Source organism: Balaenoptera physalus (genome assembly GCF_965194825.1).
Source record: "Balaenoptera physalus genome assembly, chromosome: X".
In the NCBI taxonomy this organism is placed as follows: domain Eukaryota; kingdom Metazoa; phylum Chordata; class Mammalia; order Artiodactyla; family Balaenopteridae; genus Balaenoptera; species Balaenoptera physalus.
This window is the reverse complement of record NC_138903.1, coordinates 65,392,136-65,418,161: the sequence shown is the minus strand read 5'-3', so window position 1 is coordinate 65,418,161 and position 26,026 is coordinate 65,392,136. Positions and strand designations below refer to the sequence as shown.

Below are 26,026 nucleotides of genomic sequence, written 5' to 3'. Positions count from 1 at the left end.
TCTTGTTTCTTGAGGTAAGCTTGTATTGCTATAAACTTCCCTCTTAGAATTGCTTTTGCTGCATCCCATAGGTTTTGGATCATCGTGTTTTCATTGTCATTTGTCTCTAGGTATTTTTTGATTTCCTCTTTGGTAGCTTCAGTGAGCTCTTGGTTATTTAGTAACGTATTGTTTAGCCTCCATGTATTTGTGTTTTTTACGTTTTTTTCCCTGTAATTGATTTCTAATCTTACAGCGTTGTGGTCAGAAAAGATGCTTGATATGATTTCAGTTTTCTTAAATTTACTGAGGCTTGATTTGTGACCCTAGATGTGGTCTATCCTGGGGAATGTTCCGTGTGCACTTGAGAAGAAAGTGTTGTAATCTCCTGTTTTTGGATGGAATGTCCTATAAATGTTAATTTAATCTATCTCGTCTGTTGTGTCATTTAGACCTTGTGTTTCCTTATTTATTTTCATTTTGGATGATCTGTCCATTGGTGTAAATGAGGTGTTAAAGTCCCCCACTATTTTTGTGTTACTGTCGATTTCCTCTTTTAGAGCTGTTAGCAGTTGCCTTATGTATTGAGGTGCTCCTTTGTTGGGTGCATATATATTTATATTTGTTATATCTTCTTCTTGGATTGATCCCTTGATCATTATGTAGTGTCCTTCCTTGTCTCTTGTAACATTCTTTATTTTAAAGTCTATTTTATCTGATATGAGTATAGCTACTCCAGCTTTCTTTTGATTTCCATTTGCATGGAATATCTTTTTCCACCCCCTCAGTTTCAGTCTGTATGTGTCCCTAGGTCTGAAGTGGGTCTCTTGTAGACAGCATATATATGGGTCTTGTTTTTGTATCCATTCAGTGAGCCTGTGTCTTTTGGTTGGAGCATTTAATCCATTCACATTTAAGGTAATTATCGATATGTTATCCCTCCCTTCCCTCCCTCCTCTTTTTTCACTGACTTGAGTGTTTCCTTGACCTCACAGGCTAAGCTTATAGCTTCTTTCTCTGTTTAGGAGGTTGGACTAGACCTCTAATGACCCTTCCTACCCATGCTATGCTCTTTAGTGTCTTTTGTGTGTGTGTGCTGAAAACAGCTTCATTGACTCAGGCATCCTTAATCACTGTGCTCCTGGGATCTGGCTCCATTTTCTTAATTGTTATGGGTTTGTTTTTGTAGGTCCTTTTCTTCTCATGTGTTTCCCACTTAGAGAAGTTCCTTTAGCATTTGTCATAGAGCTGGTTTGGTGATGCTGAATTCTCTTAGCTTTTGTTTGTCTGTAAAGCTTTTGATTTCTCCATCGAATCTGAATGAGATCCTTGCTGGGTAGAGTAATCTTGGTTGTAGGTTCTTCCCTTTCATCACATTAAATATATCATGCCACTCCCTTGTGGCTTGTAGAGTTTCTGCTGAGAAAGCAGCTGTTAACCTTGTGGAAGTTCCCTTGTATGTTTTTTGTCATTTTTCCTTTGTTGCTTTTAATAATTTTTCTTTGTCTTTAATTTTTGTCAGTTTGATTACTATGTGTCTCGGCATGTTTCTCCTTGTGTTTATCCTGCCTGGGACTCTTTGCGGTTCCTGGACTTGGGTGGCTGTTTCCTGTCCCACGTTAGGGAAGTTTTCAACTGTAATCTCTTTAAATATTTTCTCAGGTCCTTTCTCTCTCTCTTCTCCTTCTGGGACCCCTATAATGCAAATGTTCTTGTGTTTAATGTTGTCCCAGAGGTCTGTTAGGCTGTCTTCATTTCTTTTCATTCTTTTTTCTTTATTCTGTTCTGCACCAGTGAATTCCACCATTCTGTCTTCCAGGTCACTTATCCATTCTTTTGCCTCAGTTATTCTGCTATTGATTCCTTCTAGTGTATTTTTCATTTCAGTTATTGTATTGGCCGTCTCTGTTTGTTTGTTCTTTAATTCTTCTAGGTGTTTGTTCTTTAATTCTTCTGGGTCTTTTTAAAGCATTTCTTGCATCTTCTCGTTCTTTGCCTCCATTCTTTTTCCGAGGTCCTGGATCATCTTCACTGTCATTATTCTGAATTCTTTTTCTGGAAGGTTATCTATGTCCACTTCTTTTAATTGTTTTTCTGGGGTTTTATCTTGTTCCTTCATGTGGTACATAGCCCTCTGCCTTTTCATCCTGTCTGTCTTTCTGTGAATGTGTTTTTTGTTCCACAGGCTGCAGGACTGTAGTTCTTTTTGCTTCTGCTCCTGAGTTGTATTTTTTATAAATTATTTTCAGGACTATTTATTGATCCTTCACAAGTGGACTTTGTCATGTTGTTAGTGTTCAGAATATTAACTGCTTAATATTAGCCAAATGTGGTTTTCTTTGGTTTGAGAAATTATGGCTGAACTTTTTCCTTTGTGCTTTTCTGTATTTTTAAAAATTAGCTGTGTGCTATTACCAATACTAAGTTGTTACTTAGGTACATGTGGGACATTTTGACTTCCTTTTGTTTGTTTCTTTGATTGCCTGGCCCATATAACTTTTATTAGTGTTTTATTTAAGCTCTTGACTTCTGGTCTTCTTAAAGTTTCAAGTTATTATGAAAACAGTATCTTTCAGAAATTTATATAGTTTATTCTTACCAAAAGTAAGGAATCTTAGTTATGAGGTTAGGAAACTCCAAAAATATTGCATCTCCCTCTCCTTCTTTGACATATTTATCTTATTTGTTTAAACAATGATAGAGTAGTTCTAAAAATAATGATCTAAGAGAGACAATGGGGAGAGCTAGGTGTGCCCATGTACAGCCTAAAATTTGTTTAGACTCATCAGACAGGTAGAGAGGCTTCTTTGTTTTTATATCTGAAAGATGGTTTGTTTTTATTTTTCTCTAGTATTGACTTGTAAACATCCAGATACTTCATGTGTTGTGTGTGGGATTAAATCCTAGTACCAATATAGATTACCTCTTTTCTACAGATCGGATTTTCATATGTTTATGGAATTAACTTTTATTTTGTCAATGTGAACTTCAATAAGGTCAATCTGAGGTTGGAAGGAAAAGAATTAGAGAATGAAATTTTTTGTTTGGATTCTTCTCTCAGTTTAGTTTTTGGATATATGTTCTTTCTTTTTAATTTTGTTTTCAGTTTTAGAAATTTCTATTGACATATCCTCATACTCACTGATTATTTCCTCAGCCATGTCCAGTCTACTACTGAGCTCATCACATATATTGTTTTTTTCTTTTAAGTGGGAAGCAGCCACATAGCACAGGGAGATCAGCTCGGTGCTTTGTGACCACCTAGAGGGGTGGGATAGGGAGGGTGGGAGGGAGATGCAAGAGGGAGGGGATATGGGGATATATGTATACATATAGCTGATTCACTTTGTTATACAGCAGAAACTAACACACCATTGTATAACAATTATACTCCAATAAAGATGTTTAAAAAAAAAAAAGTGTTGGCTAGTTTCATGTACTATCCCAGATCGGGGGTTGGCAAACTTTCTGTAGAAGTCCAGATAGTAAATTATTTTCACTTTGCTAATCAAAATTGAGCATATTACATAGTTATTTATTTAAAAACAGAAACCAAATTTCCACAAAGTTTTTCTTGATAAAACTCACAATGTAATAATAATTGAGTACAGTGTTTTGTAATATAGGTCTACTAATGAGAAGAATGGTATTCTTTTGCTGGCGGAGGGGTAACATTTTGCTTAATTGGTTCTAAACGTACTCCTTTTCAAAATCATTTGCAGATGTTCATTTAGTGTTTTCTGACTTGAAGTGAGATTTTACATATTTCATCTTTGAAAATGTCTATTCACACATATAGGTAGGTCTTGCTCTCTAATCAGTACACAAGCCTAGAATTTTAATGAAGTATATTCCCCCCTTAGAAGGTGTTTATCGAATTTTTCATTAGATTCTTCTCTAGATATTTACTTTTTAGCAAGCATATCATTAGACTGCAGAGTCATCACTTTCAGTTGAAGGCTAGGTGGAAGCTCCTCAGTTACACAGTTAAGTGGATTTTGAAACAAGGAAATTTTCTTTGTACTTGCATTGAGGTCCAAAAAACACTTCTGGAATTGTAGTTTGTGCTTAGAAAATATATCTGCTACAGTTTCTATAGGAATGGAGCTCTCATTTCTTTGATAGCACAAGAAGTGCATAAAGCAGCTTGACATTGTGATTCCAGTGTTAGTTATTGTTGAAATGACTTTACTGTAGTATAAGATTTACATATTATCTAAGCACTGTAATTTTAGGTTGAGTTCATTCAGAAACATTATGAAGTCTTCAGAAAAAGCTAATTTCCCAAGCCATTCCTTGTTTGGTAATAGTAACTGAGAGTAGTTCCTTTCATTCAGAAACAAATCTAATCTTGGACCTGGGTACAACAAATCACAGTAAAACTTTACCAGTGCTAAGCCATAAAAATGAGCACCTGGTAGAGCAAGTCAGGATATTCAGCTTCTATGTCTGACAAAAATTCATGGAACTCACTATGTTTAAGTCCACTGTAGTGAAGTTCACTGTTGACGTTACTGGTTCAATAATGATAGATACAAATATTTTTTACAAACTACCTATAACTGCTATATAATGAATAACCATAGACTTTAAACACCTTACATTTTCATAGGCATTGTAAATTTGTCCAAGTAGGTCTACACTTTTTTTTTAACCACTGTTTCAGTTGTAACACATCTTAGCAGATTCCACTTCATGTTGTGCTGAATTAGTGTTTCTCAGCTTCTTTGAAAATATTATCACCTGTAGTTGTTCCATGCAAACTCTTCATAGAGGCCACTTCTGTAGTTACTTCAAACTCCTCAAATAATCAATGCTTGACTTCTTGAATAAACAGCTGAATAGTATCAGTTATATTTGTCAGCTCATCAAGAACCAAGGAAAACCACTGGAAATCATTTGCTCCCTTGTTTTTCACTTGATTATTGACATATCCCAGTATCCTCAACTTTCTGAGCAACTGTTCTCATCAAAAGGCTAATAATCTTAAACAAGTTTATTTTCTGTGGACACGTTTCTTTAGCTTCTGCAGTCAAACACAGTTTAACTGACACATCATCGACAAATGGCTTTGCTTGCTTAGCCAACAAATGAGCCACTTGGAAACTTACTTTGGTTGAAGCCTCATTTTTTATTTTTGTGAGGAAATATTTTGTGATGAGATACTTTGTTTTAAATTTTTTAATTTTTCAGACTGTAGCTTTCCTGTGAATTGGGAATATTGTGATGAGTGCTTAGTCTGATAATATTAATGTATATTTTATTTTAGCACAGTTTTAGCGCTGTTGCATTATAAATATTACCTTTGCCATCTAATAACAAAATAATCCATATTCCACTGTACCTTTAGGCATTTGAAGTCCATTTTCTCTTCATTTAATATGATGAGTGTGCATTGGTAATTTAAAAAATGTCACAGTGTGGTGATAAGCATGGCACTTGAAATGCTGTCAAGTTATAATTGCATCGCTGCAACTTACAGTGCACAGATCGCCAGTGCGAAGTAGTGAGAGTGCCACATACAGTCTTGGTCACAACTACTCAGCTCTGCCATTATAGCATGAAGCAGCCATAGAAAATATGTAAGTGAATGTGTATGGCTGTATTCCAATAAAACTTGAACACTGAAATTTGGATTTCATATAATTTTGACACATCACAGAATATTCTCTTAAAAAAACATTTAAAGGTGTAAAAATCATTCTGAGATCTCAAGGAGAAAAAAATAGTCACCAGGGCTAAATTTGGCCCATGGGCCATAGTTTGCCAACCCCTGACCTAGTCTTTTCGTAGTATAACAGTGCTTTTCAGGAGTTTTTCTGTTATGAAATTTCATTCATATGAGGTCTTAAAATCCACGTCTGGACCTGCATTCTGGATTTTCGCATAACTAAAACTGTTCTGTAGAATACATACTGACTTCTGTTTTCAAGATTGATCTCCTTTCTCCTTTTAGATAATTTTCCACTTGTTCATCAAGATGGAAAGCTCAGATTCTAACGATAAAGGAAGCGGTGATCAGTCTGCAGCACAGCGCAGAAGTCAGATGGACCGATTGGATCGGGAAGAAGCTTTCTATCAATTTGTAAATAACCTCAGTGAAGAAGATTATAGGCTTATGAGGGATAACAATTTGCTAGGCACCCCAGGTATGCAATGTGTAGTTTAAGGATTTATATATGTAAATTGCTGGTCTTAAAAAAAAAAAAGGAAACCTGTATTTTAAAAAAATGTTTCTTTAGCCATTATGAAGTATGATTTTAATACAAGGGATGTAGAGTGACATTAACTGCTGTACTTATTACATGATTTTGTTCACTCATATTTGGAATTATCCTATGTCAGGTTTTTTAGTTAGGAATTATATTATGAATTTATAATGAGCTAAATTCAAGAGAGTGGACCTGAACAATCTTTTTGTTATTTCTCTTTATATAACTTACTAGACATTAGTAGTCTTGAGGAGCTAATGGGAACTTCAGTTCTTAGGACAGACTTACTCTGTCATAATCAACCAGAGCTAGCCTTGGGTAAAATAGTCAATTATTCAGAACTTTGTGCTTGGTTATTCTCCTTTGCTTGATTAGGTCCCATTTGATTCTAGTTAAAATTCATTATCTCCCTTCCTCCTTGTTTCTCTTTAATTCTATTAACCTTTGAGTGATTCCTTAAATTTTAAAAGGTAAGGTGGTAGTTAGCATGGCTCTTATAAGAGGGAGTGCATTTTGAGGCAACAGTACCAGATTTGAGTCAGAATGCCAAAGTTGGCATTCTCGCCCTGCCATATATTAATTAACACGTCAGTCTCTCACTCAGTCTGAGTTTCATTGTTTTAAAATGCAGATAATATCTGCCTCCCAGAGTTGCCGTTTTAAACGATGAGATACTGTATGCAAAAGCATTTTGTAAACTGGAAAGAAATGTGAATAAATATAAGTTGTAATATCATGCTCTCAAATAGTTGAATTTTACCCAGGTTTCCTACTCACTCTCTGGTTGTCATCTCAGATGGATAAGTCATTGTTTTTTATTCATAATTTGGCAAACATTTTAAACTATTTTAGGTGAAAGCACTGAGGAAGAGTTGCTGAGAAGACTACAACAAATTAAAGAGGGCCCACCACCACAAAACTCAGATGAAAATAGAGGTAAATTTTGCTTGGGGGTGGGGGGAGGGGTGGAGGATGGAATGGATAAGGAGCTTCCTAATGATAAATGTCAGCCAAAGATAATCTAGCAATGGCACAAATTAATTTGGTGCTAAGTAACTGCTCATAAAAACAACTGGCATTTTCTTGATATTTGGTGAGAATGTTAACTTTTTTTTTTCTGCTTCACCTTTGGGTTTTTTGTGTTAATTGGAACATAGTGAGGAATGGCCTATTTTAAATGTGATTTTTTTTTCTTGATTTTCCACCTCCATTGAAATTTCCCCCTACCTACTGTATTATTCCTTCCTTATAAACATGAGTTCCTCACCAGCAGAAAGACATGTTGCATTCTCTAATCTGATGGTTCTCAGTGGGGTATAATTTTGCCCCCTAGGGGACATTGGCAATGCCTGGAGACATTTTTGGTTGTCATGACTGGGGGTTTGCTATTGGTATCTAGTGGGTGGAGGTCAGGGATGCTGCTAAACATCCTAAAATGCACAGCACAGCCCCCACAACAAAGACTTATCTGGCTCAAAATATAAATAGTCCCACTGTTGAGAAATCTTGCTCTTACCTCGGGTCTGGTGTTTCTCCCTCAATGTGAAATAGGGAATTTGACTAACATAAGAAGCCATGATAACAGTTAGGTTCTCGAATGTGCCATTATATGTACTGTGCTAGCTTCAGACTATTTACTTGGTCTGATCTCCAATTTCATGTTAATTTAAAATCTTGGTAACGTGAAGAAGTATTCAAATACTTTTAAACCTGTAAATCTTGTTTATATTTTTGCAGTGACTAAAGCAGTCTTGTATTTTTAAATGTCCCATATTATCAAAGGCACTTAAGTCAAGAGCCTAAAGAAATGTAGACTAATGAAAATTTGACAAAAAAATGTAATTTGAACTAAAATATTAGCCCTGTACCTTAACTGGTGTTTACCTTGGTTGATTACATTAGTGTTGACAGTGGACTGAAAAAATGTTGTCATCTGACAGTCCACAGTGGTGTTAGGCTCTGTATATGATGAAGTGCTAAAAATAGAGTTCTTCCCAATTCCCTTTTTTTAAAAAAAAATTCCCTAAATTTCTCTACGATTAGCTTGCTCTTTTAAAATGGAATTGAAACTTTCCTGCTTTTACTGCAAATCAATGCAGTATGGTTTACAAAAATCTGTAAATGTGAAATCTGTTCAGAATCTTTGTTCTTTTTTTCTAATATGAAGTTTCTGAGTACTCTTACATGATTTCCTAATTTTAATAGTTCCTTTTTCTTCCTCTCTTCCCTCCCTTTTTTAAAAACAGGTGGAGACTCTTCAGATGATGTGTCTAATGGTGACTCTATAATAGACTGGCTTAACTCTGTCAGACAAACTGGAAATACGACAAGAAGTGGGCAAAGAGGAAACCAATCTTGGAGAGCAGTGAGCCGGACTAATCCAAACAGCGGTGATTTCAGATTCAGTTTAGAGATCAATGTTAACCGTAATAATGGGAGCCAAAATCCAGAGAATGAAAATGAGCTATCTGCAAGACGTTCTAGTGGAGAAAGTATGGACAACAACAGCCAAAGGCAAGTGGAAAATCCACGATCTGAATCAACATCTGCAAGGCCACCCAGATCAGAACGAAATTCAACTGAATCATTAACAGGAGAAGCCCCACCTACCAGAGGTCAGAGAAGGGCAAGAAGTAGGAGCCCAGACCATCGGAGAACCCGAGCAAGAGCTGAAAGAAGTAGATCACCTCTGCATCCAATGAGTGAAATTCCACGAAGATCTCATCATAGTATCTCATCTCAGACTTTTGAGCATCCTTTGGTAAATGAGACTGAGGGAAGTTCTAGAACCCGGCACCACGTGACATTGAGACAGCAAATAAGTGGACCTGACTTGCTAAGTAGAGGTCTCTTTGCAGCTTCTGGAACCAGAAATGCCTCACAAGGAGCAGGGTCTTCAGATACAACTGGCAATGGTGAATCTACAGGATCAGGCCAGAGACCTCCAACCATAGTCCTTGATCTTCAAGTAAGAAGAGTTCGTCCTGGAGAATATCGGCAGAGAGATAGCATAGCTAGCAGAACTCGGTCAAGGTCTCAGACGCCAAACAACACCGTCACTTACGAAAGTGAACGAGGAGGTTTTAGGCGTACGTTTTCACGTTCTGAGCGAGCAGGTGTGAGAACCTATGTCAGTACCATCAGAATTCCAATTCGTAGAATCTTAAATACTGGTTTAAGTGAGACTACATCTGTTGCAATTCAGACCATGTTAAGGCAGATAATGACAGGTTTTGGTGAGTTAAGCTACTTTATGTACAGTGATAGTGATTCAGAGCCTAGTGGCTCAGTCTCGAGTCGAAATATGGAAAGGTCAGAGTCACGGAATGGAAGAGGGGGTTCTGGTGGTAGTAGCAGTTCTGGTTCGAGTTCCAGTTCAAGTTCCAGTTCAAGTTCCAGTTCTAGTTCCAGTTCCAGTCCTAGTTCCAGTTCCAGTGGTGAAAGTTCAGAGACTAGCTCAGAGGTATTTGAAGGCAGTAATGAAGGAAGCTCATCATCAGGCTCATCAGGTGCCAGGCGAGAGGGTCGACACAGGGCCCCAGTAACATTTGATGAAAGTGGCTCTTTGCCCTTCCTTAGTCTGGCTCAGTTTTTCCTCTTAAATGAGGATGATGATGACCAACCTAGAGGACTCACCAAAGAACAGATTGACAACTTGGCAATGAGAAGTTTTGGTGAAAACGATGCATTAAAAACCTGTAGTGTTTGCATTACAGAATACACAGAAGGCAACAAACTTCGTAAACTACCTTGTTCCCATGAGTACCATGTCCACTGCATCGATCGCTGGTTATCTGAGAATTCTACTTGTCCTATATGTCGCAGAGCAGTCTTAGCTTCAGGCAACAGAGAAAGCGTTGTGTGATTAAGGTCTGAACTCTCAGCTATGTAGCTGGTATAGTGATGGGCAAACAGGAATCACTTGCTTTATGTCCACTTTTTGAGTGGTGCTTAAATGTAAAGTAGCAACCTGAATTGAGTCATTGCTTTCTGAATGAATTATTGTCCTTTCTCTAATTTCTGTTCCAGAATAAAAGGAAATATTTAAAAAGCAACGTTTTAGGACATAAAAATCTGATTTCAGTATCAGTAATTGTTATTACTGATGATTTATCATATATAGTTGTCAGTTTCTCCTTTGTTATCTTAAAAGATCTGCCTTAGCAATGGCTTTTATCTGTTTCATGTTGATCTTTAAAGTTTCCTATGCCATAGGAAAGAGGGGCGAAGGAAATTCCCAGTTTAGACTAAGTTACAGTACATGTTTCCTAAGTGATTGCTTAAAGCTATACTGTTCCCAGTTATTAGTTGGCACAAATTCACCTACATTCTGAATATCATTTGTTCACCTTTCAGACAAGGTGATATTGGACATGTCAGTGTAAATAACACTAAGGTTAGGATCTTCTAAGTGTATAACTGTCTCCTAAGCCCATCACTGTGGCACACTGTAGAGTGAGCTTATAGTTTAATTGAGATATTTATCTTGTGGAAATATTAAAAAAAAAAGCCTATGCTTGTGTAAGTGAAAAAAAATCACATTCATTTGTTTAAAAATGTAAAGCTATTTTGTAGAGGCTCAGTACTTTTCCAATGCACTGTTGTATTAATGAGTTAAAAATTGTAAAGTACCATGCTTAGAAATGAAAAAACTGCTTTTTGTGAGCCAACATAGTAAAAAACACACCAAACAAAGTACAAAGCTGCTTTTGTAAGTGTGTAGATGTAAGAGCAGAACATATCTATGATATTTAATGTATGTGAACAGCTACTGTGACATGCAAAGGAAAGGACAGAGTGCAGAATTGAACTGCATTGAAGATCAGTGGAAATTGTTTATTTTAACTTGGATTTAGGCAGGAAATGAAAGACAGGAGGAGTAAAGAAAACTGCTTGGAAGAACTTAAACTTTTCATGAAGACAGTAGTCATACAGATGTGAGTGAACTGGTTTCATATGGTGAGATCCTGGACACAGTATTCTACTTGAGCAGATGACGCAAATTTGGCAGAGCTTTGGTTTAAGGAAAACAAACCACTAGCCCTTAGCACAAGTTACACTGATGTTTTTTACAAGACTGCTCCTCAAAAAAAAAAAAAAAAAAAAAAAAAAAACCCAAAAAGCAAAAGATGGAGGAAAGAGACTATAAACCACTTTTAGCATAGGAATTGAAGTTGGTGCAGATGTATGTACTAATAGGAAAGTCTCAAATTTGCATTGTTTTCGAGATTTGTCATTCAGGGTACCGGTGCCCACTTGTTTAATGTTTTGTTACTATCTCTCTATAACACAGACCTAACATCTCACATTTAAAGACAAGGTGAAGAATTAAGGGATTTTTATTCTTTGTGGAAAGTGAGTCATGTTGGGTTATTTGAAATTGAAATTTTAAATGTGCTGCCCATATTTGAAGTTGAGAATGCTGACTCACAAATCTATGGGATAGGCACTTTATGTTGTTTCCTTAGTAAGCTTTGTGAAGAACCCCAGTACTCTTGCCAACTTTCTCTTGAGGCTCGTTGGGGTTAGGATTAGTCTGACTGTGGAGGACTGTCTTTGTTTTTCTGGGAAAAGCTAATGGGCCCAAAGAGGGATTGAACACATCCTTGGCCTTTAACAAAGTGAGCTAATTACCCAGGCCTAGTCAGATACTCTACAAAATAAACAAGTCTGCTTTAGAAATTATCTGGCCACCTTAACTGTTATCAACTCAGCTGTAAAGATTATTTCAAAGCTCATTCTTTCATATTTTCCTCTGGCTTTCAATCCTACCTAAGTATCAAGGAAATTGTAAATATGGTAGTTGTTTACTAAGGATATGTACTGCTCTTGCAAGGAAATAATGTCCAAACAAAGCTTCACTTATTTTTTTTTTAATATAAGCAGATTTCACTGTTTATGGCGCTTATGTAATACATTTTATCTTTTTAAAAAAATTGTCCATGTAAAAGTCAGGATTCCTTTATATTTGTGAGCCATGTCTCCTTTCCTAAGGGTGTATTCTTTGGTTTTCAGATCTGCAGGGTATTCCTGATTGGCTAAAAACAAACCCAGTTTCCTCTTGGTATAAAATGTCCCATTCTTATATAGGGGTGTTCATTTTAAATAGTTTAAAAACAACTGCATCACATTCTAAGCATAAAAGAAAGTTATTAACAGGTACCTTCCTAACCTCCCAAGATGTATTTTACTCATTTGTGAAGTATTAAAGAGGTAACTCATGCAGAATGCTGGTTATGAATGTAGATATTGAAGCTATTCATAAACACTGGAAATAGAATTTTAAGTTTTTAGCCTTCAGTAGGATGCACATATTGGACATGTGCATGTGGAAACCTTTTTCAGTAGCACTCATTAATTTCCATTGGATTGTGTAGAATGGATGCAAATATTTTAGTGGAATTTGCTACTTGATTTTTTTTTTTTTGCAAGGTCCATGACCAATATGTACTTACTAGTATGGACATTGAAGACAAGGTCATTTGTAGGTGTCAGATGTACATTGGAGAACAAAAATCTTTTTTCCCACCAGCATCCAAACACCTGTTCTCTTGAGGAAGCATTTTCTTGCAAAAGACTTTACATTTCATTTTGTATCTTTGCACTTTTTCTTTATTACAGGAAGGTTCTGTCTTGAGGACCTAGTTTGAACTTCATGCAGTAATAGGAACAAGAAAATCAATGTTGGGATTACATTGTTCAAGGCATAGGGAAAAGTACTAAAAATGGAATTTCCTTGAATATTTCAGATTATTTTTTAAAATTCACTTACTAGTCTGAAACATTTGAGGTGTTATGTTTAACTCCAAGCAGTTGACATGATTGAGATTAGTACTAAAAACAAAATTGAACAAGTTAGCTTTAAAGTTTGCAGACTTTATCTGTAGCAACACTAGAAGATGAGCCATATTCTTAATTTGGAATATTTGCTCTAAAAAGAACACATTAGTTATACCTCAGTGGTGTTGATGGAGGTGGGGATTGAGAAAAGTGTTCACATTAGTGTTGGAGTATAGGTAATCAGTTGTACAGTTAACAATGACAACGTTTAGCACCAGGATTTTATATATATATGTATGTGTGTGTATATATATATATGTATAAAATCTCTAAAAACATGATTGTTGGAGTTCATCCAAACTTTAAGATTAGGAAACTATTATCTATAAGTGTTACCTCAAGTAATTTTTTTTCCCTGGGAAAACATGTTCATTCCGTGCCAAGTATTCTCTCCTAGTGTCCGTGTCTCAAATTATATTTATGAAGGGTTATCACTTAATATACTTTGTATTTAATCACCTGCTTCCCAGATGTCCACGACATAAAATGGGTCAAGCATCAGCCATAACTTTTGGCAGTTCGCAAAATACCCATGTGATAAGGAGGTGAATGGCCATTTTTACAGCTTGCTAGAATACAGTGGCACCTTGTGGTTGTTGTTGATACTTTTAAAGATGGAGGATATTTTTATTCCTCCCTTTACTCCACCCCATTTCTTTGTTGTTTTGTGAACGAAAAATACTTGTAATCTGCCTTATTTGAGTTTTTAAGTTTTACCTTACTGGCTTCCCTGTCAAATGTATTACCAATATTAAATACATAGAAGCCACGTTTGCAGGGCACTTTTATTGTCTTATAAGACTATGCTGATTGCTACTTTCTAAAGTATTCTGTACCTTAGTAATGCAAGAGACTGATAAGGCACATGTTAAAGTGTCAGGCGTTTTTTCCCCCTTAGTATAATTCTTCAGTATGTGTAATATTCAGTAACAGTGTTGTAATTCATTGAGTTAACGAGTAAATTGTGCGCTTTTGAAAAAACATTTGAAAATGTAAGTCAACTTATAACATGCTTCATTTGGAAAATTAAAGTGCAAGGTCCAAGTAACTAGTATTTCAGTTATTTTTAAATCAGATTTTTAATAAGCAACTAAGAAATAGCTGTGAGTTACGTACCTGCCCTTTACAATTTTTAGCATTCTGAAATGAGTTCTTAACTGGAACATTTCTAAAATACTAATATTCCCAACAAGTAAGCAATCTCACTTGATTTAAGTAACTCCATTTTGTATCTAAAATACAGTATAGAATTGAGCTGTTACTGAGCTGTTGGACTCTCAAGGAATAACAAGATTGTATCAGTTTTACAATTATTTTCATGTCTACATAGGTATTTTAATTCAAATTTGAAGAAAATAGGCACACCCTTCAACACTCAGAGATACTTATTTTTGATTAGGATTTGTTTACTAAAGACCCCCAAGCTGCTTTATAGTTACTTAGATTGAGTGATATCTTAAAGACATGCAGTGAAAGTGAACCCCATCATACCACTGTGCCTAGTTATTTCAGGGTTCCTCTATCAGTTCCTCATCTTGCAGATTTATCCTAATACCAAGGTATGGCTGAACCAGCTGTCCAGCCTTAACTCTTTTGAGTGCCCCTTTGCTAACGTTCTTTTAACTGAGTGATTTGTGTTTTAACTGTCCAATGTTTGGATTTTACCTCTTGATGGCTCCATTTGTCCCTGGTGCTGCTTTTAAACATGTAGGGCCATGTGATCAGGTATCAAGTTGAGTAGGTACGCAATTGGCCTGGTTATGTATCTGTGCCTGTTTTATCTTCTCCCAGGAAGAGCTGCTTTGGTATAGATGTTTACTTAGATTCAGATAAAGAACTGGGCAGCGATTTTGGAAAGCTTTCTGAAGCCTATAAGAACCTGAGGGGATTTGGAGGGGGAACAGTAACAAAGGCTGCCTTTATGTCTTTGAACATGAAGCACATAAATGTATGTTCTGTAAAGACTAAAGTGATTGTTATACCAGGGCTTCCTGACCTCTGGGAGAGACTTTCAAAAAAGCAGAAAGGAGCACAAAGTGAAGTGAATTTGGTTGGTTTGCTTTATCTGGTTTCTCATTTTCTTTCAATTTAAACCTGAACACAACACCCTTCTCCAATATCTATCCAGCAGACTCCTGGTTGGGAAGCCCTGTGTTAAATTTTGAGAATGTACCCAGTTTCCTTTTTTTTTTTTTTTTTTTGTACAGTGCTTTACATCTGCTAAAAGTTAACTTGTTTAATGCAAAACAAGACCTTGAAGGGTCAGTCATACTAAAGCTGGTTTGATTATTAATAGTTATCTTTTAGGAAGAAGCTTTTTCCCTATGTAAGATGTCATACTGCAGATTTAAAATATAGACTATCAATAAAATGCATGAAGTGATCATTTGTGCTTGATCATCTCTCCTTGGGTTTTTCTTTTAAAAGGGGAATCTGATAAAGGTTCTGTTGCTCACACCAATGTCAGATGTGGTTTTTAGAATCAAGTAGAATTACAGTGCAACCTTGATTTTGATTCCCCTCAGTGTGGGCAGGTACTGGTTTATGGAATATAACTTCCGTATCATGTAATTTAATGGCTTAATCTTTCAGTGGTAAAATAAAAGATTAAACTCTATTCCTATATAAGAATCCGGGAAAGATTTATGTAAACGACATTTTAAGTAGGTGCATCTTTGCTGTTTCTTGTATTCTCCCCATTGCCCTGCCCACTCCCTTGCTTGATCTCTGTAAATACAAAAACTTGTCTAGGTGTGCATGTGTGCTCACACAGCTTTTGTCTTCCATCCCTACTTCCAGTCTCTTGAACATGTTGCCTAAACCACTAAGAGTCTTTGTTTCTAAGTAGGTCATCACATTCTGATACCTGGATGTGACTTCCCCTTGGTACTGGTATTCACTTAGCTGATGGTGAATTTTATTACCATTTCATTTCCTCTAGTGCCTACAGAGCCCTATCATTGGCATAGGAACACAGTTCCTCGGGATTTTTGGTGTGGTCAGCTCTTCTTTTCCCCATGACCTTCCCAGGGTTTTACTTTTAGTGTCGTTCATGATTCTATTCTTTGAAACTCAAGAACACCAACACCACTGAATAGTTCACATTCTAGACAACAAAGTAAGCCAACACACAGGCATCATGTTGAGGGAAATTTAGAAAAGGACCATTACCTAGAACAATTTGGTAAATCAGAGTGGATTATAGCTATACTCTTAATGGTCGTTTAAAAAACAGGAAATGAAAGCTAGGGTCCAGTTTCTTTGAATTCAGGCAATATTTAAATTTAAGACCGTGCAAATGGATTACTAATGGCTATATTAAAAACAGCTAATTTTTTTCTGGTTGCTGTCAGGTGTTTTATTAAGTATTATAAGTTAATCCTCTGTTATTCTGAGGTTTATTATTACCACCCTGTTTTATAAATGTTGTGACTGAGATACTGGCATTTGGTAATTTGCCCAAGGTCACGTAATGAGTGGCAGAGTATTTCCAAGTCTGATCTCTGATTCCAGAGCTTATTTTCATTGTGCTCTTAATCCTGCTGCCATAATATGGGCCCTAATTTGTTTTTTTAAATATTTATCTCAAGTCCTAGAGTAATTAATTACTTATGAGGTATGATTTCTTAGAATAAACATTGGTTTTGGGTAGTTTGCCAAGGAAAACTCAAAGGGCAAGTCTGAGAAGGATGAAAGATCATATATTGTAAATTCTGTAAGTCACTTTGGGCATTACTAAATACACCTTAGCGTTATGTGTATCAAGGTGTTTCACTTCCAAAAATTTGGAAGGAAGCTGGAATGTGTTGTAGAAATCTTTAATGTTAATGGTCATCTCAGCCTCATTAAATGTGCTCTTGGCCCCAGTTATGACTTGATTTGAAATATGAAATGACTAGAAAAAAATTGTAGCTTTTTTTCTTAGAATGCCAGCCAGTTTTATTGGCATCCAAGTTAATGCCCTTTAAAGTTGCCTTGGGCAACCATAGGCATTCCAAGAATGTCATGCTTGCTCAGAAGATACTTGGAACTTGTGAGCAACCGAGAGAAGCAGCCCTCTTCAGTTTGTTCATGTTGTCATCCTTGAGATGAGTCTTGACTGTTTCAAAGAATTATCTTTTTCTCAGTGGATGGAGATTGCCACCCTTAAGCATATTCAGAAAAATACTGTGTGTTCTGAAAGCAATCGCAAACAAGGCAGTTCAAGTAATAGATTTAGGAAAAGTAAATGGCTGCCTAGGTGAGTGCTTTAAAAAGATTATCACGCCTCATTCAACATTTAAACACAGGGAGAAATAGAACCCCTACTCACAAGGAGCAGGCGTTTCAGTGGGGAGACATGTAAAGTATTACAAAAACCTTAGAAGATACACATAGCGTAATTATCCATCCCCATGCAAATGATATTTGACGGGAGCAGTGAGGAGGAACGGAGTGAACAAGGGCTCATCTGAATTTAGAGTTTGTTTCCTCAGCTAATAAGAGGTAAATACGTATTGTGCTTGCACTATGTACTAGGCATTGTGGTGGTCTGAGGTTTCTCTTCCCCTTGTTTTTGGCAGGATGGGGACCCGAAGCCTCTGAAAATATTGCTGAATTTCTCAGTGGACAGTGTTGCTGACTGTGATGTACCTACTTTTAAAAAAATTCACAATTTCCCCTATCTGTACCAGATGTTCTAGAATAGTGCTGTCCAGTGGGAATATAATGCAAGTCACGTGTAATTTAAAAATCTCTAGCAGCTACATTACAAAAGGAATAAAGATAAGAGTTGCAATTAATGTTTATTTAACCCAATAAAGTAAAAATCTTTTAACGTGATCAATATAAAAATTATTAGATATTTACATTGGTTTTTTTTTCATATTGAGTCTTCAAAATCTATTTTACACGTATACTATGTCTCATTTTGGACACCAAATGCTCAGTAGCAACAAGTGGCTAGTGGCTACCATATTGAACAGTACAGTTCTAGAACAATATGGGAGAGAGTGATTAAAGTAGGTGGGATGCAAATGGTGATATGTTTTAAAAGTTCACCTGTAGATATGCATACCTTATCTGCTCACACTGCCCTAGAACTAAATAGGCATCATGCTTTTACTTGCGTGTCAAAGCTGTGGCTTAGACTGTCTATCCAAGCTTACAAAACTACCATCCTTCTCCTCCCCTTTTGAGGTTAAAAGAATACACTCCCTACCAAAGCTTGAAGTCTAACCATTAACAATAGCAAAAAACCTTACTTAGCTGGTTGAGGGCTCTTATGATTAAAGGTTAGGGAAGCCCATCACAACTCCACCATTATGTAGCAGCTAATAAATAGCAGTTGTTACATTTACTTATTGCAGGAACAAGCACCCAAAGTTTAATGTGGATTCTCTTAGTTCAGTTATGTTAAAATAATACAAATAATTTCCAAGCAGTTGCTATATAATCTGAAATTGCTGCGTTTGAATACTCCTGGCATAGGTTAGAAACTGCTAACCTGGATTTACAATCTGTTTCTACTTTGTAGCGATAATATATATGTTTAAATGAGCTTCTTGGAATGGAAGGGGGAAGTTAACATGAGAATAGAGGCTACCAGATCAAGCTTCAGCCTCAGTGAAAGTATTTCCCAACACCAAGTCTCTCTGATGCCATTGCTGAAAGTTTGTTTTGTTTTGTTTGGCAACATGAATTGAAATATTAACTCCTGTGAAGAAAGAGCTTTTGGAGTTGAGGTTTTAGAAAAAGCTGATTCATTTGGCTTGGCTTTACTTATATTTTCTGTGTGAATATAATGTAATATTTTCTGTGGCCTTTTTATTTAAGAATCTGAAAACCCACTTAGTAGTACAGGATGGATGTTGGTTTCTAGCATGGGTGACAAACCTATCTCTAGCATGTGAATCAGACTGCTTACTTGGGAGAAGCCAGAGGAGCACATCACCCAGCTTCTTTCAGAATCTTGGGTGTAGCCCCTCTAGATTAAAGGTGAAAATTACAGAAGAGTCATTCTGTTTTGTCTTGGCCCTGCCCTTTCCTGGGAGAAGGAAAAGAATGGAACAGTGTCTGAGGCTCTGTTAACACGAAGATACAGGATTGTTCCTAAGGAGAGACCAACTTGGCAGCTAAGCCCAAATTCTGCCCTATTGCTCAAATTAAAAAGAACACTTCCCTAATAATACTATCTTCTCTGGCATCCAAGGTAATCCCTTTTCTCCACATGTGCGGACCAGTAACATCTACATTTTTAAATAGGAAAATCATTCAGCCTAATCTACTAAATAGAAATATATTCCAAACTTCATTTTAGTGATGTTATCTAACAGCCCTTGTACAGATATGGGCACTGACTGGGCCCTTTCTCCGTTATTTATTTTTTTAAGTCTGAAGTCAAAATCACTTGGGAAAAAAAAAAAGCTGGAGAAGCCATTCTTTTTTTTTTTCAACATCTTTATTGGAATATAATTGCTTTACAATGGTGTGTTAGTTTCTGCTTTATAACAAAGTGAATCAGCTATACGTATACATATATCCCCATATTCCCTCCCTCTTGTGTCTCCCTCCCACCCTCCCTATCCCACCCCTCTAGGTGGACACAAAGCACAGAGCTGATCTGCCTGTGCTACGTGTCTGCTTCCCACTAGCTATCTATTTTACATTTGGTAGTGTATATATGTCCATACCACTCTCTCACTTCGTCCCAGCTTACCCTTCCCCCTCCCCGTGTCCTCAAGTCCATTCTCTACGTCTGTGTCTTTATTCCTGTCCTGCCCCTAGGTTCTTCACAACCATTTTTTTTTTAAGATTCCATATATATGTGTTAGCATACGGTATTTTTTTATAACATCTTTGCTGGAGTATAATTGCTTTACAATGGTGTGTTAGTTTCTGCTTTATAACAAAGTGAATCAGTTATACATATACATATGTTCCCATATATCTTCCCTCTTGCATCTCCCTCCCTCCCACCCTCCCCATCCCACCCCTCCAGGTGGTCACAAAGCACCGAGCTGATCTCCCTGTGCCATGCGACTGTTTCCCAGTAGCTATCTATTTTACATTTGGTAGTGTATATATGTCCATCTATACACTACCACTCTCTTTGTCCCAGCTTACCCTTCCCCCTCCCCATGTCCTCAAGTCCATTCTCTATGTCTGCGCCTTTATTCCTGTCCTGCCCCTAGGTACATCAGAACCTTTTTTCTTTGTTTTACATTCCATATATATGTGTTAGCATATGGTATTTGTTTTTCTCTTTCTGACTTACTTCACTCTGTGTGACAGACTCTAGGTCCATCCACCACACTACAAATAACTCAATTTCATTCCTTTTTATGGCTGAGTAATATTCCATTGTATATATGTGCCACATCTTCTTTATCCATTCATCTGTCGATGCACACTTAGGTTGCTTCCATGACCTGGCTATTGTAAATAGAGCTGCAATGAACATTGTGGTACATGTCTCTTTTTTTTTAAATTTATTTTATTATTTATTTTTGGCTTCATTGGGTCTTCGTTGCTGCGCGTGGCTTTCTCTAGTTGTGGCGAGTGGACGCTACTCTTCGCTGTGGTGCACAGGCTTCTCTTGTTGCGGTGGCTTCTCTTTTTGTGGTGGCTTCTCTTGTTACGGAGCACGGGCTCTAGGCATGTGGGCTTCAGTAGTTGTGGCTCGCGGGCTCTAGAGCACAGACTCAGTAGTTGTGACACATGGGCTTAGTTGCTCTGTGGCATGTGGGATCTTCCTGGACCAGGGCTCGAACCTGGGTCCCCTGCATTGTCAGGCGGATTCTTAACCACTGCGCCACCAGGGAAGTCCCTATGTCTCTCTCTTTTTTTTTTTTTTTTGGTCTCTTTTTGAAGTATGATTTTCTCAGGGTATATGCCCAGTAGTGGGATTGCTGGGTCGTATGGTAGTTCTAGTTTTAGTTTTTTAAGGAACCTCCATACTGTTCTCCATAGTGGCTGTATCAATTTACATTCCCACCAGCAGTGCAAGAGGGTTCCCTTTTCTCCACACCCTCTCCAGCATTTATTGTTTGTAGAGTTTTTGATGATGGCCATTCTGACCAGTGTGAGGTGATACGACATTGTATCACATTGTTTTGATTTGCATTTCTCTAATGATAAGTGATGTTGAGCATCCTTTCATGTGTTTGCTGGCAATCTGTATATCTTCTTTGGAGAAATGTCTATTTAGGTCTTCTGCCCATTTTTGGATTGGGTTGTTTGTTTTTCTGATATTGAGCTACATGAGCTGCTTGTATATTTTGGAGATTAATTCTTTGTCAGTTGCTTCATTTGCAAATATTTTCTCCCATTCTGAGGGTTGTCTTTTCATCTTGTTTATGGTTTCCTTTGCTGTGCAAAAGCTTTTACATTTCATTAGGTCCCATTTGTTTATTTTTGTTTTTATTTCCATTTCTCTTGGAGATGGATCAAAAAGGATCTCGCTGTGATTTATGTCATAGAGTGTTGTGCCTATGTTTTCCTCTAAGAGTTTTATAGTGTCTGGCCTTACATTTAGGTCTTTAACCCATTTTGAGTTTATTTTTGTGTATGGTGTTAGGGAGTGTTCTAATTTCATTCTTTTACATGTAGCTGTCCAGTTTTCCCAGCACCACTTACTGAAGAGGCTGTCATTTGCAGAAGCCATTCTTGTTCTTTCCCCCACCCCACCCCAAAGTGTTCCCTTCAGTTCACACTATTGGTACATTTGATTTTGAATTCCTTATAAGTTAACTGTCCAGTATATATTAACTATGCCTGGCTTAGGCCTTATTTTCTGTTTAAATGCCAGTTTATAAATCAGCCTAGAAACTCGTGTGGGCAAGATTCCTAACCCTAACATCTTTGTAGATGACTGAAATATCTACTTACAACTGTTTCAGAGAGGTACTGTGGGACCCACTTGAAAGCACGCTGTGATTTACAGCATCCACCCTCCAATCACCAGTACTGTATACACACTTTGATTGCATTGAAAGGTTAATGTGAACTGTCAGCATGGCCCTGAAAGGAAGAGGGAAGGAGAGATGGCTATGGATTGATGAATAGACCAATAGGTGTCTTGAATAGCTATCTGTTTATGGGTCACTGGACTAGGCTTTTTTTTCCCCACGGTTTTCCTCTTATTTGATACTCATAACAACTGGGGGGCAACTGGATATTTGCATTTTATCCCTGAAATAAAATCAGAGGTTAAATGATATGCTCCAGGTCCCACTGCTAGTACTGGTCATCAAAAAATTTTTTTATTGGAATCTATGTCCCAAGTACCATTCCAGGTGTAGAGGATACAATGGTGAACAAGACAAAGGCCCTGCCTTCATGGAGCTTACATTCTAGTAGGGAGAGGCAGATGCATTTGTAAATATAAATGAAGACAGTGACTAAATGCTGGGGAAAAAAATAAAATGGTGTGATGTGATTGTGACTGAGATGGAATAGGGTGGTTGTAGAAGACCTTTCAGAGGAGGTGACACAAGCTGAGAACTGAATGAAGAGGAAGCAGAACACTCCAGTCCCAGAAAATGAGCTCTGCTCATTATTTAGAGGGAGGAAAAGGAGCAATGTTGGAGGGGGGAAGCTGTAAGAGATAAGTAAGGGCCAGTTCATGAGGGTTTTATAGCCCAGGGAAGGGAGATAGGATTTTATTCCGAGATGAGAAGCTGTTGGGGTCTTGATCATGGGAGTGAAGTGCTCTGACTTTAACTCCTAAGTGGCAAAATCGAAGACAGACCTGACTCTAGGGTGACTGCTGCAAGTTCCATGATACCACAGAAGACTCTTCCCTGCCCCTCTCCTTCCAAGTGTAAGTGCTGGGAAGCTGAGTCCACAGTACCCTGGAGATGGCTCTGCAGTGCTCTAATCTTTTCACTTATCTTTCCTTGTTTTCCTAACAATTTGGCTCTTTGTGTTATTTTATTCTAATCTGATTCGAATGACCCTTTTCTGCCATCACTGAGAAATCCTCAGGTAATGGAACCCAATGCCACAAATGAAGTGGAACAACCTCTTCTCACTGAAAACTGCCAGCATTGCTCTGTTTTTCATTGCTAATACCTGTAGGGGGCAGTGTTGTCCATAAAATGAACCAAAGAGACAACAGGGTTAATTTTTTAAAGAGCTGACTGTTCAGATCCTTTTCATCGGATGCCTCTTGGTGACTTCTTTACTTGTCAGTGATTTTACTGATGTGTAGGCTAAATTCAGCAAACTCAGATGAATCTAGGAAAGTTAACATACATTTATGGATTAGCTATTATGCCCTGCCATTTTATGATTGACAGTCACCTAGTTCAGCTGCCTTCATCTAGGCAGGTCTACATTCAAACCATCCCAAGAGCTGAAAGACTGGAGACTCTGGATTGAAAGATTCCACTTACTGATTGGATATAGGGCCCTAACCTAACCATGGGAAAAGGGGTCCCAACCTCAGTGTCCAAGTTACTAGTTCATCTTCTGGGTTTCAGATATAGAAGCAAAAGGCCAAAGGAAATAGGGTCAAAGGAAAGGCAGTTCTGGGCTACCGCATGGGAATCAGGCCAAGCTACATGGAAACTGGCTCCTTTTCTGCTTGTTATGGTGGCATACATTGCTTCCCTAGTCTAGTAGGTCCTACTACCTCATGTCTCTGCCATGCCACCACTAACTGTTGGGATGGATCTAATGGTGACTTCGTAGCCACAATCCCCCTGGACCCAGCCAAGTCCAGAGATGTTCAGGGCTGTAGGTGAGCCTGGCTCATTTGCAGAAGTATCTCCTCAGGCTAAGCAACAAGTTTTGGGAAAAGGCCCTAGTTCAATTGCTGATTCTAACCTTGCCCTAAGTTGATGAGACAAAGTGTCCTACAAATAGCATATTTGACGTGGACCCTAGTCCTGTGCAAGAAAGACACTTGCCTAGGAAGATTACCTCCTGACAGCTTTTCCCCCACTGAAACTTCCCTCTGTCTTTGTTCCTTCAGAAGAATCTATTCACCTGGAGATCCTCCTGAATAATTAGAACTGTGTCTGGATAAGGATACACAGCCCTAGGAACTTTAAGAGGCAGTATAAGGATAAATATATTCATGCATAAAAACAGGCAATATGTGTTCAGGACCTTACTAGTAACGAGCAGCAATGATCCTATTGAGCAAATGGCCCATAGGAGAGGTGATTTGGGGACCTAAAGGTGCAGTGAAAAGAATACAGGTTTAAGAGCCAGTTAGATTCATATGCCTCTTACAAGCTGTGTGGTTTTAGATGACACATCTTCTCTGAGTCTCAATTTTCCTTTCTGCAAAGCGGGACTAATGATGCCTACTTTGTTGGGAAGCTTAGCGATCACGTAGGGAAATTCCCTAGCACTTTAATGGGAGGGACATTCTATTGAGATACTAATAAGATAGGAAAGCAGCATTTCCTAGCGTGGGAGAGGTGGCTGAGCCAACCTCCAATGGCTGTGAAATCTGTACATCTAATTTTTAAAATTAATTAATTAATTTTTGGCTGTGTTGGGTCTTTGTTGCTGCATGCAGGCTTTCTCTAGTTGCGGCAAGCGGGGGCTACTCTTCGTTGCGCTGTGTGGGCTTCTCATTGCGGTGGCTTCTCTTGTTGCAGAGCACGGGCTCTAGGTGCGCGGGCTTCAGTAGTTGTGGCACACGGGCTCGGTAGTTGTGGCTTGCAGGCTCTAGAGCACAGGCTCAGTAGTTGCTCTGCGGCATGTGGGATCTTCCCGGACCAGGGCTCGAACCCGTGTCCCCTGCATTGGCAGGCAGATTCTTAACCACTGCACCACCAGGGAAGTCCCTGTACGTCTAATTTTGAGACGTTTAAAAAGCATTGAGCTTGTGGTCTGGGAAACCAGCTTCAATAAAGAGGAATGCATCTTCCCAATGTTCTTTGGATGCTCAAAGAAGTCTACTAGGTGTATGAAGGAGACAGGCAGGGGACAGACAGTTTTTCTAGAATAAGATGGGACCTGTCCATTGTGAGACAGCAGGAAAAAAACAAAAAAACCCAAAAAGCCCATGTAATAGGCACCCGCTTTACCAGGTAAACTAGGATTACACCTAATTGCCTGTGAAGCAACAAATCAATGGCTAAAGATTTGTTGCTATGGCAACTTTTTTGTTGTTGTTGCTTATTCAGCATCTAGCCGCTATTTAGAGGCTACAGCAGGGCCTGGATAGGCAAGTAATTAGATATACCAGGTGCAAAACAAATGAAAACAAAACCCACAATCTAAAAAACAACCCTCCAGGGAATTCCCTGGTGGTCCAGTGGTTAAGACTCTGCACTTTCACTGCCAAGGGCATGGGTTCAATCCCTGGTCAGGGAACCAAGATTCTGCAAGCCGTGCAGAGCAGCCAAAACAAAAACAAAAACAAAACCAGAAAAACCCCAAAATCTGCTGGTAAAATAGGATAAGTGGCAAAACTTGCATGCTTCTTTTAAAACTTGCATGTGGCTCAACAAAGATTCCACACATGCTGAGTGACGCTAAAAAAAGAAATCTTTGCTACAGTTGAAAAAGGTTGAAAAAGAAAAGAAATGTGGAAAGTGTAGATTGCTAAGGGCCCAGCAAAAGCTTTCGTCAGAAACCAGTGACTCCCAAAATCTTACCTAGAATTTCTTCTGTTTCCCCTTCTCCTATAATTTAGGGGTCCTCTTCACTAGGAGCAGCAGCCCTCAGGTATCTTTTAGCAACATTTTAGACACTGTATTTAGCAGCTTTATGTTTGTAATCAGCATCCCCAGGTCTGAGATGAACTGCGATTTTCCTTTGTTCTTCTAAAAGGAGTGAAGGTACTTCTAGGTCAGAGACAGCCAGCAAAAAAACAAAAACAAAAAAAACAACAAAAAACAAAAAACAAAACAAAACAAAAACAAAAATGTGCTGAAACAACTCATCCAGAGGGAGCCCCTCCTCGCATTACCGCCCCATCACACAAAGACCTGCTACTTTTCCTCAACATGCTTGGGACAGTTCAAGGCTTCAACCATCAGAGACCATAGCTC

General features: G+C 38.0%; 1 protein-coding gene across 2 annotated transcripts in view; it reads left to right on the top strand.

The window, feature by feature from the left end:
• The window catches only part of RLIM (ring finger protein, LIM domain interacting), a 31,659-nt gene extending 16,231 nt beyond the window's left edge, over window positions 1-15,428 (top strand). For both annotated transcript variants that reach the window (XM_082447409.1, XM_082447408.1), the window contains 3 exons: window positions 5,936-6,128; window positions 7,044-7,127; window positions 8,438-15,428. In XM_082447409.1, the coding sequence (XP_082303535.1) occupies window positions 5,960-6,128; window positions 7,044-7,127; window positions 8,438-10,056 (1,872 nt within the window). In that variant the 5' untranslated portion in view covers window positions 5,936-5,959 and the 3' untranslated portion in view covers window positions 10,057-15,428. The remainder of the gene's footprint in view (window positions 1-5,935; window positions 6,129-7,043; window positions 7,128-8,437) is intronic.
• The last annotated feature ends 10,598 nt before the right edge of the window (window positions 15,429-26,026 follow it).